Raw genomic sequence first — 13,027 nt, forward strand, 5'->3', positions numbered from 1 at the left:
GATCCCTGTCCCTGATCCCTGTCCCTGATCCCGGATCCCTGTCCCTGATCCCTGTCCCCGATCCCGGATCCCTGTCCCTGATCCCTGTCCCCGATCCCTGATCCCTGTCCCTGATCCCTGTCCCCGATCCCTGATCCCTGTCCCTGATCCCTGATCCCGGATCCCTGTCCCCGATCCCGGATCCCTGTCCCTGATCCCGGATCCCTGACCCTGATCCCTGTCCCCGATCCCTGATCCCTGTCCCTGATCCCTGTCCCCGATCCCTGTCCCTGATCCCTGTCCCTGTCCCCGATCCCTGATCCCTGTCCCTGATCCCGGATCGCTATGCCGCAGCTGGTGGTCTGTGTCCGGGGTCCGGCGCCCTGGGGGTTCCGCCTGGTCGGTGGGAAGGACTTTGAGCAGCCGCTGAGCATCTCCCGGGTAAGGCACGGGGGGAGATGGGGGGGTGGGGGGTGGGGTGGGGGGTTCATCTGCCCCGATTCTCTCAAACGCAGGCTCATGTGCACACATACACACACACACAGGCTCCCACACACATACACACACACACACACAGGCTCCCACACACATACATACACACACACACACACAGGCTCCCACACACATACACACACACACAGGCTCCCACACACATACACACACACACAGGCTCCCACACACACACACACACACACACACAGGCTCCCACACACATACACACACACACACACACACATACACACACACACACACACCCACACACACACACACACACACACACACAGGCTCCCACACACATACACACACACACAGGCTCCCACACACATACACACACAGGCTCCCACACACATACACACACACACACACACAGGCTCCCACACACACACACACACACAGGCTCCCACATACACACACACACACACAGGCTCTCACACACATACACACACACACACAGGCTCCCACACACATACACACACACAGGCTCTCACACACATACATACACACACACATACACACACACACACACAGGCTCTCACATACACAGGTACTCTCACACACTCACAACAGATGCACTGGCTTTGTGTGTGAGAGAACCAGTGTATGGGTGTGTGTGTGAGAGAGCCTGTGTATGGGGGGGTGTATGTGTGTGTGAGAGAGCCTGTGTATGGGGGGGTGTATGTGTGTGTGAGAGAGCCTGTGTATGGGTGTGTGTGTGTGAGAGAGCCTGTGTATGGGTGTGTGTGTGTGAGAGAGCCTGTGTATGGGTGTGTGTGTGTGAGAGAGCCTGTGTATGGGTGTGTGTGTGTGAGAGAGCCTGTGTATGGGTGTGTGTGTGTGAGAGAGCCTGTGTATGGGTGTGTGTGTGTGAGAGAGCCTGTGTATGGGGGGGTGTGTGTGTGAGAGAGCCTGTGTATGGGGGGTGGGGGTGTGTGTGAGAGAACCTGTGTATGGGGGTGTGTGTGTGTGAGAGAGCCTGTGTATGGGGGGGGGGGTGTGTGAGAGAGCCTGTGTATGGGGGGGGGGGGTGTGTGTGTGAGAGCCTGTGTATCGGGGGGGGGGGGGGGGGGGGGGGGTGAGAGAGCCTGTGTATGGGGGGGGTGGTGAGAGAGAGCCTGTGTATGGGGGGGTGAGAGAGAGCCTGTGTATGGGGGGGGTGAGAGAGAGCCTGTGTATGGGGGTGTGTGTGTGTGAGAGAGCCTGTGTATGGGGGGGTGGGGGTGTGTGTGTGTGTGAGAGAGCCTGTGTATGGGGGGGGGGGTGTGTGTGAGAGAGCCTGTGTATGGGGGTGTGTGTGTGTGAGAGAGCCTGTGTATGGGGGGGGTGTGTGTGTGAGAGAGCCTGTGTATGGGGGGTGGGGGTGGTGTGAGAGAGCCTGTGTATGGGGGGTGGGGGTGTGTGTGAGAGAGCCTGTGTATGGGGGGTGTGTGTGTGAGAGAGCCTGTGTATGGGGGGGTGTGTGTGTGAGAGAGCCTGTGTATGGGGGTGTGTGTGTGAGAGAGAGCCTGTGTATGGGGGGGTGGGGGGTGCCCAGCAGTGACCTGCAGGTGCTCTTATCCTCTGAACTAAACTCTCAATCAGCAAATTGTGAAGGTCTCCACATAGAGCAGTGGTCAGTCAGAGAGCAGAGATGGTGAGAGGTCGGTGACCCAGTGAGGGTTGTGCGGTGCTGTCAATGACAAGTGGCGAGAAGAGAGTGACTGTTATCGTGTCTCTCAGTCCGTATCGTACTGCGTAATTGATCACCACCTATTGTGGTAAATGCAAAGCAGCCCGAGGTATGGATGTGGGACATTGCTCGCTGGTAATGTCTGCCTTTACCCCACACCCTCTCTCTGCTGACTCTCAGACAGGCACAGGGGAGTGGCTCTTCATTCCAGCGAAGAAAACAGTAAATACCTCCCGCACCCCTCCCCCCCACATCCCGGTATGTGTGTGTGTGTGAGAGGGTGGCTCAGTGTGTGTGAGAGAGGTTGGCTCAGTGTGTGTGAGAGAGGGTGGCTCAGGTTGTGTGTGAGAGGGTGGCTCAGGTTGTGTGAGAGAGGTTGGCTCAGTGTGTGTGAGAGAGGTTGGCTCAGTGTGTGTGAGAGAGGTTGGCTCAGGCTGTGTGTGAGAGGGTGGCTCAGGCTGTGTGAGAGAGGTTGGCTCAGGCTGTGTGTGAGAGGGTGGCTCAGGCTGTGTGTCAGAGGTTGGCTCTGTGTGTGTGTGTGTGAGAGGCCGGCTCAGTATGTGTGTGTGAGAAGTTGGCTCAGTATGTGTGTGTGAGAGGCCGGCTCAGTGTGTGTGTGTGAGAGGCTGGTTCAGTATGTGTGTGTGAGAAGTTGGCTCAGTGTGTGTGTGTGAGAGGCTGGTTCAGTATGTGTGTGTGAGAGGCTGGCTCAGTGTGTGTGTGAGAGAGGCTGGTTCAGTATGTGTGTGTGTGAGAGAGGCTGGCTCAGTGTGTGTGTGTGAGAAGTTGGCTCAGTGTGTGTGTGAGAGGCTGGCTCAGTGTGTGTGCGAGAGGTTGACTCAGTGTGTGTGTGTGAGAGGCTGGCTCAGTGTGTGTGTGTGTGTGAGAGAGGCTGGCTCAGTGTGTGTGTGTGTGTGAGAGAGGCTGGCTCAGTGTGTGTGTGTGTGTGAGAGAGGCTGGCTCAGTGTGTGTGTGTGTGTGAGAGAGGCTGGCTCAGTGTGTGTGCGAGAGGTTGACTCAGTGTGTGTGTGTGAGAGAGAGAGGCTGGTTCAGTATGTGTGTGTGTGTGTGTGAGAGGCTGGCTCAGTGTGTGTGTGTGAGAAGTTGGCTCAGTGTGTGTGTGTGAGAGGCTGGCTCAGTGTGTGTGCGAGAGGTTGACTCAGTGTGTGTGTGTGAGAGGCTGGCTCAGTGTGTGTGTGTGTGTGAGAGAGGCTGGCTCAGTGTGTGTGTGTGTGTGTGAGAGAGGCTGGCTCAGTGTGTGTGCGAGAGGTTGACTCAGTGTGTGTGTGTGAGAGAGAGAGGCTGGATCAGTATGTGTGTGTGTGTGTGTGTGTGAGAAGTTGGCTCAGTGTCTGTGTGTGAGAGGCTGGCTCAGTGTGTATGCGAGAGGTTGACTCAGTGTGTGTGTGAGAGAGAGAGGCTGGATCAGTGTGTCCGTGTGTGTGAGAAGTTGGCTCAGTGTGTGTGTGTGAGAAGTTGGCTCAGTGTGTGTGTGTGAGAAGTTGGCTCAGTGTGTGTGTGTGAGAAGTTGGCTCAGTGTGTGTGTGTGAGAAGTTGGCTCAGTGTGTGTGTGTGAGAAGTTGGCTCAGTGTGTGTGTGTGAGAAGTTGGCTCAGTGTGTGTGCGTGTGTGAGGTTGGCTCAGTGTGTGTGTGTAACAGAGAGAGGCTGGCTCAGTGTGTGCAAGAGGCTGGCTCAGTGTGTGCAAGAGGCTGGTTCAGTGTGTGTGTGTGAGAGGCTGGTTCAGTGTGTGTGTGTGAGAGGCTGGCTCAGTGTGTGTGTGGGAGAGGCTGGCTCAGTGTGTGCGAGAGGTTGGCTCAGTGTGTGTGTGTAACAGAGAGGCTGGCTCAGTGTGTGCAAGAGGTTGGCTCAGTGTGTGTGTGTGAGGCTGTTTCAGTGTGTGTGAGAGGCTGGGATGAGCACGTGTGTTGTCACGGAGATTGATCAAACAGCAGGCAAACAACCAGAGAATGATTCATGGAGTAAGATTTTCAAACAGAATATTTGGCAAGTCAGTGCGTGTGGGTTCGATGGAGAATGTAAACCAGAACAATACAGTCAGATACCATACAGAGAGACACTCTGATCCAGGGTGTGTGTGAAGGGCAAGTGTAGGACAATATTCCTCCCTCAGGGATAACTTTAGGGGGCGAAGACGATGGTGGAACCAACACGCTGGGACTCGTGCACAAAACCTTCAGATAATAATGAAAACCAATATGCTCAGGCCTGTATAGTCCAAACTCACTGTCTCCTTCTCCTCCCAGACACCATGGACAACCCCCAGATCCTCTTCTCAATCCTCTCACACTGTGTCCTCGTCTTATCACATTCTGCCCAGAGGCTGATTGATGTTCACCCTCTGAGGGTTGTGTAACGCTGGTCCCCTGTCTTGTGCATACCCGGTGTGGGGGGGGGGGGGGTGCTCTGTGGGGAGGTACAATTCCCAGCTCTGTCCCTGACCCTGACGCTTGTTTTGATCAGATCACGCCGGGCAGTAAGGCTGAAGTCGCCGGTCTGTGTGTGGGCGACATTATCCTGACCATTGACGGAGTGCAGACTGAAGGCATGACCCACCTACAGGCGCAGAACACCATCAAGGCCTGTGGCGATGAAATGGCCCTCCTCATCAACAGGTACCTCACTCATTCTCACTCAGTCACTCACAGCCCATGCCCCTCTCTGCCTCGGGACCATCAAAGCTACACCCCGCCACAAGAAGTCAGAAGAGGAAGGGGTTAGTGTGAGGGGCGTTCGGTGTGAGGGGCGTTTGGTGTGAGGGGCGTTCGGTGTGAGGGGCGTTCGGTGTGAGGGGCGTTCGGTGTGAGGGGCGTTCGGTGTGAGGGGCGTTCGGTGTGAGGGGCGTTCGGTGTGAGGGGCGTTCGGTGTGAGGGTGGGTGTCGGTGTGAATGGGAGTCGGTGTGAGGATGGGTGGGTGTGAGAGGGGTCGGTGTGAAGGGGGGGGTCGGTGTGTAGTTGCTCACCTAAAACACAGTCACTACACTTCATTGTAAACTCTGTGACGCACTTCAAGAACTTTTGACTTCATGGGACGCTGTATCAAATGCAGTTATTATTTATGATAATAATTGTTACTTTCGATACAAGTGCTTTCAAGTGGGGAGGACAACAATAACAACTTGCATTTATATAGCGCCCTTCACGTGGGATAGCGCTTCACAGTATTTACTGTAAGTGACTATTTGTTTGTAGATACATTTTCATGCATGAATTTGCAGCTGTTACACTGAGCATCATCTGGTCACCTATAGTGAGCGTTGATTACTGACTTTACATAAGCCATCACAGCACATAAATAAGTCATTTGACCTGGCCAGTGTGTGCTGGAGGTTGGTTTCTCCTTTAATTCCCCTTGTGTATGCTCCATCCCCCACCTTCTGACCAAAAAATTCTCTGTATGATGATCTCACTCTCTGGTGATTGACCCCCTGACCAGTGCAAAGTATTATAACACAAGAAATAGGAGCAGGAGGAGGCCATTCGGCCCATCCAGCCTGTTTCATCACAGACAATTCCACTGCCATTCCACTTCTTCATCCTCTCCTTATCCCACCTCCCCAAATATTATTCTGTCTCTCCCTGGAATCCAGGGACTGATCTCAGCTTGTGTGCGGCTGGGAGTTTAGATCTCTTTCCCTTTGGGGAGTGAGGGTCTGCCTCTCGTTCCAAGCCTCTGTTTGTCACTGTGAGAGCCACACAATGGGGACTATTTCTGCCTGTGTAAAAGGCACAGCTGGAGATGAGATACGTGCACATTGTGAAAGGCTGAGTTATGCCCCAGGTATGTCTGGGTGGAGAGGTCAAAGATGGGATGGGTGAGGCCAGGCAAATCCAGGATCTGCCGACAGTAATCCAGGGCAGGCACGTGTGCTGTATATTTAGTGCAGGGTCTGTGTTCTTTGATGTATGAGATCATGGGGACTCATGATCATCTATGGTAAACTGTGTATGTTTGTAAGACAGGAAATGCTGCAGCTGGTTCTGAGTACATCTCCAAACATGGGCATGAGCTCCGTCTCACACAGCACCTTTTGTGTTGCTTTTTATGTTGTTTTTATCTGTGTCTGATGACAATAAAAATCCTTACATGTGATACAGTGTCAGGAGAACATCTCAAAATGCTCATATGATTTATAGTGAAATGTAATCACCCTATTTCATAGGCGGATACAGCAGCCAATTTGTACAGAGCAAAGTTCCAGATAAAATTTTTATCTGGGGTAATGCTCACCAGGACAGCGGGAGAGTGAAATTCCCTTCTCTTATCAAATAGTGCCAAGGGATCTTTAACGTCCATCTGAACAGGCATAGATGCCTCTCAAACCCACTTCATCTCACTCCCTCTCTCTCTGCATCAACAAGAGGTTTTGTGTTAAAGCCCCACATCAGTCCCAACACGGGGCTTGAACCACAAAGCTGGGCTGAGATCAGCCACTCAGCCCAGAGCGGGGCTGAGAGTAGTGACTGTCTGTCTTTCTTTCGCCCACAAAATATACCATCAATTCACTTCACAGTATATTCTGTGAAACGCTTTGAGATGTCTCGAAGACGTGATAAGGCACTATATCAAATGCAAGGTTTATTATTATTATGTCTCTACCCAGGTATGTCCCTCTGACTCTATCTTTCTCTCTGAGACAGGAGTGAGTCTAGGATCTGGTCGCCACTGACGAAAGAGGAAGGAAAACAACATCCGTATAAGATGAACCTGGCGTCTGATCCTGAGGTAACATGGCTCTTTTAACTCTCAGTCGGTGCTCCGTAACCCCCTAAATTGCGCTGCCCACCACCCAGCCCAGCCCTTCCCAACCCCAGCGTTCCCTACACCCATCCCCAACCCAGCGCTCCCTCCCCCCAGCCCAGCGCTCCCTCATCCCAGCCCAGCGCTCCCCATAGACCAGCGCTCCCCACAGACCAGACCAGCGCTGCCCACCCCCCCACCCAGCGATCCCCAGCCCAGCGCTGCCCCACCCCCATCCCAGCGCTCCCTACCCCCAGGCCCAGTTACCCTCTTTGTTATCCTGTAGGAGGCTGTTCGGGCACCCTGTTTTGCCAGTTGATCAGATCACGAGAGATTTCCCTGACTTTTTCCACACTCCCTAATCCAGATGTTTCCCAATCCCACCTCCAGCTACCTGGCACCAGCACAGGTACTAGTGTAGATACTGCCCTGTGACAGGCTGGTGCTGGGTTTGGCTGCGGTGCTGATATCCTGTTCTCAGTCCTGTGGCTGCTCTGGGAGTTGCTCATTACTATGAACAAGGCTTCCGATCAGACTGCTCTCAGCTATGCTGGTGTCTGAGCACCACTGATGTTCCCACACTCCTGAACAGCATTCCCACACTGGCCACAGCGGGAGGGTGGCGAGCTTTAATGTCCACCTGAACAGAGCAGAGACTGGACCATGCAGTATCCCCAGCATTGCACTGAGACCCTGTTTCACTCTCTGCCTACGTCACAGTCACAATCACATTCACAAGAGGGGTGTTCAGTCACCTGCGTTTTGAGTCACAGGACATTCTGGAAATGTCCTTGAAAATATCGCTGTGAGTAAACTGTGGCTATTTATAGCTGTGTGTTTGTTTGGCACTGTTATCCTGGAGACGGGTTAGTGTGTAAATTCAGGGTGTGACCAGGTACAGCGAGCGTGCGCCATGGGGACTGTGGAGCTGTCAGTCTGTGTGTCACTGCTATGGGTACTTGTGTCACTGTCTGGCTCAGTGGCTGTGTGTTCAGGCCCCAAGTTGGGGACGCTGAGCTCACAATCCAGGCTCATGCTCCAGTGCGGTGCTGGAGGAGTGCTGCATTGACAGAGGTGCCGTCCTTCGGATGAGACGTTAAACCGAGGCCCCTCATCTGTGCCTGTTCAGATGGACGTTAAAGATCCCGCGGTGCTATTTGAAAAGAGCAAGGAGTTACTCTTTCCAGGTGTCCTGGCCAACAATCTCCCAGATAAACTTGGTTACATGGCTGTCTGTGGGTCGTTGCTGTGCGTGTGTATGTGTGCAGATTGGCTGCTTTGTTTGACCACAAATACACAGGCACTGGGTAGAGATTCCCCAAGACAGTTTGATAAATTATAGGAATGTTAAAAGCTTGTGCGGCATGGCTTGGAGCTGTTCAGTCATTGATGGACATGGAGGTTTCCTCTCCCACATGAGGAAAAATATCACTGCGACAGAGGTGGGGGGAAAGGGAGAGATACAGAGGATAATTGCTAAGGTGGTTTGTTCTATGAGCAGAGACTGGAAGAACTGGGAGTTTTTCTGCTGAAACAGAGAAGATTCAAGGGTGACCTGATCGAGGTGTTAAAATAATGAAGGTTTGAATAGAGTCAATAGGGAGACATTATTCTCAATGGTTGGTGAGTCAGTGACGAGAGGGCATCAATTTTAAGGTGGTTAGTAATCAAACAATTTGGGAGGTTAAGAGCGATGTTCTCACACACAGAGTGGTTATTAGGCTATGCAATGTCCTGCTGGAAGCGGTGGTTGAGTCAGAATCCATACGAGCCTTCAAGAGGGAACTAGACAAATACCTTAAAAAAGAGTCAGCTAGCTGGTTGTGGGGAAATGGGCAGGTAAATGGGCCTGAAAGGATTGTTGATCGGGCACAGACACGATGGGCCGAACGGGCTCCTTCTGTGTAAATTTCTTGGGTTCTATGTGCTGCTGACACTTCACACACGCCTAGCCACAGCACAGAGCCTGTGCACTGAAATCCTTTCACCGCTGGTATTTGTCAGGCCAGCCTCTCACAACCCCAGCACCAGACCTCCAAGCCTCATTTCAGGCTTTGGGCTCTGCAAGCCTCAGCCTAGGTCCCATGCCGGGCTCACAGCCGCCCCTTAGGGTCTGGCGCACAGGCCTGGGCTGAGGCTTGTAGGTCTTGTGCTGGACCTGTGAGAGGCCGCCCTGGGCTATAGGCACTGCCTGCATGTCACGTCTCTCGTGCTCTCTCTTCACACCTGCATGTTGCCTGCTCTAGTAGCGTGAACCTTCTGCCTCTGCACACAGGAGCTTATGCACATAGGCAGTGCTCACAACCGGAGCGCCAGGCCGTTCACTGTCCCTGGCCCGGCTCCACAACTGGCCCCCACGCGCTACAACAGTCCAGCGGCCCTCTACTCCACAGCGAGCGTGCAGCAGCTTCAAAGCACGCTGGAGCCCAGAGTCTGCAGTCAGCAGCCAGACACCATGTGAGTATCCCTGGGCCACATGCCTGCAACCCAGGACACACACACACACATATATATATTATCTGTCCTGGCAGTCTGGATAGTACACACACCTGCACCCAGCAAACACAGTGAGCCTTGTGATGAGGGGAGGGTGTGTTGGGGTTGGGAGGCACAGTGAGCAAGTGTGCGTTGATGTGTTTTATGTGGAACTCTTGCCTCTCTCTCCCCGCTCTCTCTCTTTCCCCGCCACCCCCCACCCTCTCTCTTTTCCCCCTGTCTTCCTCTCCCACCCCCACCCATCTCTCCCCTCAATCCCCTCTCTCTTCCCCCTGTCTCTCTTTCCCCTCCCTCTCTGTCTCTCTCCTCTCTCTCCCTGCCCACTCCCTTCCTCTCGTTTTCCCCACTTCTTTCTCTCCCCGTTTATCCCTACCTTTCCCCCTCCCCCTCTCTCTCTCTCCCCCTCTCAGATGTGAGGAGCCACTGAGCCTGACTCCTATAACCCCCTGTTGTGTTTCAGAGACCACGCTATACCCAGGGCACCAGTTGGTCGGCTCCGTGTCCACCCTCAGTGCCCGGGCCGGGCCTCCGCAGGTCTCTGACTCCTTCTTGCCTGCTTCACACAGAGTGGAGCTGCCTCTCACCGCGGTGGGTGGGGGGGTGGGGGAGAATCGGGTGGGGGGCACAGCTTGTCAGACCGCTTCTCACCACAGTGTCAGGGGGGAAAGCATCAATGAACGTCCGGCATGGTTACACCGAGGAGCCTGGCTTTCATGGCCCAATCACTGCCCGAGCATCACACGGGTACGGATCCATGCTGCATGCGACGAGAGGGCAGCTTGTGTGCGGAGCAGCTGTGCAGCTGGCTGACTGCACGGGACCCCGACCGCCCACATGCATGGCTTCCCGGCTGTGACCAGCCCGCGGCGGTTTGCGCTGGACTTCCTTGACCACGTCACAGAGTGGTCATGTCACACACAGTGCTCACGTCACAATGATTGGTCCCGTCACACAGCGAATGATCATGTCACACTCTGTGTCTGTCCCGGGCTGGCCGAGCGAGTTTTAAAGCTCCATTCGTTGCCCCCGCTGTGCCCACAGCTCCTTCTCCTCCCCTGGCTCGTACAAAGCTGCCTTTGCCGCTGTCTACCCTGCAGCCATTGGCCTGGCTCGGCGACACAGCACCTCCTCCATCCCCAGCCGGCTCCGGGCTGAGCCCCAGCAGCTGAAGCACATGGCCCGCTTTTGCCGCCAGGGCCAGATGGAGGTGGACGTGCCCGGTCTCCGTGTCCTCCACAAGCAGTTTAACTCCCCGCTGCAGCTCTACTCCCAGCAAAACATCCTGGACAGTTTACAGGGGCAGATCTCCTCGCTCAGCCCCATGCACACCAGGTAACAACCACCCCCCTCTCTCTCCCACCTCTTCTCACCCACACATCATCCCAGGGGAGAGGAGGGCAACACGTCACACAACAATACGTTACACACACACACTGAGGTGCCATTCACACAGCGAGGTATCACTCACACAGCTGTATCCTCATCAACCTCTTGGATTTGGGGTGTTGGCCAGGATCTCCACTCTTGATCGCTATTCATAGACCCCAATCCCCCCCACCCACCCCCGGAAGATGTGAGCATGTGGATGTCGGGAAGGTCAGGTACCACGGTGACCTGTGTCCCCGCTGCAGCTCAAATACGCACAGCAGGCCAGCGAGCACCGTCCCCGGGGTAGGGAAGGCAGAGGAGAAGATGTGCAGCAAATGGAAGTGCGAAAAAGCTTTGCCAAATGCATTGCGGTTGGAGATACAAACCAACCAGCCTTCAATGCTATCCCTGATACTCAGAAACCCATCACTGTGCTGGTCTGACACTCGGAAATCTATCACTGTGCTCAACACTTTTTCTAGGTCTCCACCTGTGTTAGAAATCGCCTGCCTTACACCAGAGGAATGCAAAAAACAAGGTTTAGTGACCTCCAAGCGTTGGATTAACAGAAGCTGATTGGGAGGATTCCCTTCTCCCAATGACTGGTCTGTCCTTCCATCCTGCCGATGGGCTGGGCTGTCATCAGCAGTGCCCTGGAATACTACGGACCCGCCTGGCTCAGGAACCAGATTAGAGACTGTCACACAGGGTTGCCTCGATTCTGATATTACAACCCTGGGGACAACATCACCTTGGAGCTAGCACAAACCCAAAGACACACTGCTTACCTCCACCCGTTCCATTGAACGACCCAGTGATGGTGTGATATGGACCTGCTCTTAAACATGCCCTTATTAATGAGCTAGTTTGAGAGGCGCCTGGCTCTCTTGGGGTAGTGGTTGGGCTCTGTCCCACGCTAACCTTATTAAGGGCTAATTGGTGCTTGCGTATCCTTTGTGGGACTGGGAGGGAGGTTGTGATGGGTGAAGGAGACCAGTTCAGAGTCTGTAATGTGTGAGCGTGTGTCTGACAGTCTGTAATGATGGGCCACATTGTCGTAAAGAGGTTCTGTCTCTCTGAGGCAGAATAGTGCTGGTGGTCATGTTTAGGATGGTTCCAGAATCAGCACTGCTCCATGGACCTTCCCCATACCCAAACACCTCCTCCCACCACCCCACCCAACACTGGAGAGCTGCGTGAGCCAAGGCTGTATGGAGTGAACACTAACTATGTGTGTGCTCTCTGTCCCTGTGCCAGTGTTGAGCCGGTATTCCCTACGCCCGTCCCCATCACACACACTGATTCCGAGGTTTACAAAATGCTGCAGGAAAACCAGGAGTGTGACGAGCCACCACGCCAGTCCGCCTCCTTCCGGGTGTTACAGCAGATCCTGGAGTCAGAAGGCAATGGTACGGAGTGTGCCAGGAGCGGGTTCGCCTCTTTGTCTGCCACTGGCAGGGTTCAGGGATTATTAAAGGCTTTGGGGGAGTGAGAGCTTAATGGAGTTAGACTGGACGAAAGTCGGGTTAGACTGGGGGTTGCGAGGAGACAATGGGGTTAGACTGGGGGGAGCAAGGGGAGAATGGGGTTAGACCACGGGGAGATTGGGTTTAGACTGGGTGAGAGCGAGGGGAGAGTGGGGTTAGACTGGGTGAGGGGAGAGTGGGGTTAGACTGAGTAAGCGCGAGGGGAGAGTGGGGTTAGATTGGGCGAGAACAAGGGGAGAGTGGGGTTAAACTAGGGGTAATGAGGAGAGAGTGGGGTTAGATTGGGGGGAGCGAGGGGAGAATGGGGTTAGACCGGGGGGGGGCGGGGGAAGTGTGAGACTATGTGAGAGCGAGGGGAGATTGGGGGGAGCGAGGAGAGAATGGGGATAGACTGGGGGAGAGTGGGGTTAGAATGGGGGGAGCAAGGGGAGAATGGGGTTAGACCGGGGGAGATTGGGATTAGCCTGGGTGAGAGCGTGCAGAGAGTGGGGTTAGACTGGTGAGAGCGAGAGGAGATTGGGGGGAGTGAGGGGAGAATGGGGATAGACTGGGGGAGAGTGGGGCTAGACTGGGATGCCGACAGGGTTGGCTTGTGTGGAGACAGAGACCTGTGGGTGTGTGATGGCCAGTGACTTTTGATGTTTGCAGGAGAGCTGGAGAAGCCCAGCGGGTTCCGCAGTGTGAAAGCCCCCGCCAGCAGAGTGGCCTCCTCGATTGGGAGCGGGCAGACACTGCCAATGTGTGAGCTGTGTGGTACTGCCATTGTGTAA

The 13,027-nt window shown here is 54.4% G+C and overlaps 1 protein-coding gene across 5 annotated transcripts; it reads left to right on the top strand.

Annotated features, from left to right (window-relative positions):
- Positions 1 to 264: 264 nt before the first annotated feature.
- On the top strand, positions 265 to 13,023 carry LOC103185829 (PDZ and LIM domain protein 1; the record flags this gene model as incomplete). Of its 5 annotated transcripts, none has more annotated exon segments than XM_042336988.1 (7): positions 265 to 420; positions 4,629 to 4,780; positions 6,807 to 6,891; positions 9,863 to 9,936; positions 10,444 to 10,734; positions 12,028 to 12,179; positions 12,906 to 13,023. In XM_042336988.1, coding segments are annotated over 7 exon segments (968 nt in total), but the record flags the coding sequence as incomplete, so codon positions are not given.
- Between the last annotated feature and the right edge of the window lie 4 nt (positions 13,024 to 13,027).

Source organism: Callorhinchus milii, unplaced genomic scaffold, assembly GCF_018977255.1.
Source record: "Callorhinchus milii isolate IMCB2004 unplaced genomic scaffold, IMCB_Cmil_1.0 Scaffold7, whole genome shotgun sequence".
Taxonomy (NCBI): Eukaryota; Metazoa; Chordata; class Chondrichthyes; order Chimaeriformes; family Callorhinchidae; genus Callorhinchus; species Callorhinchus milii.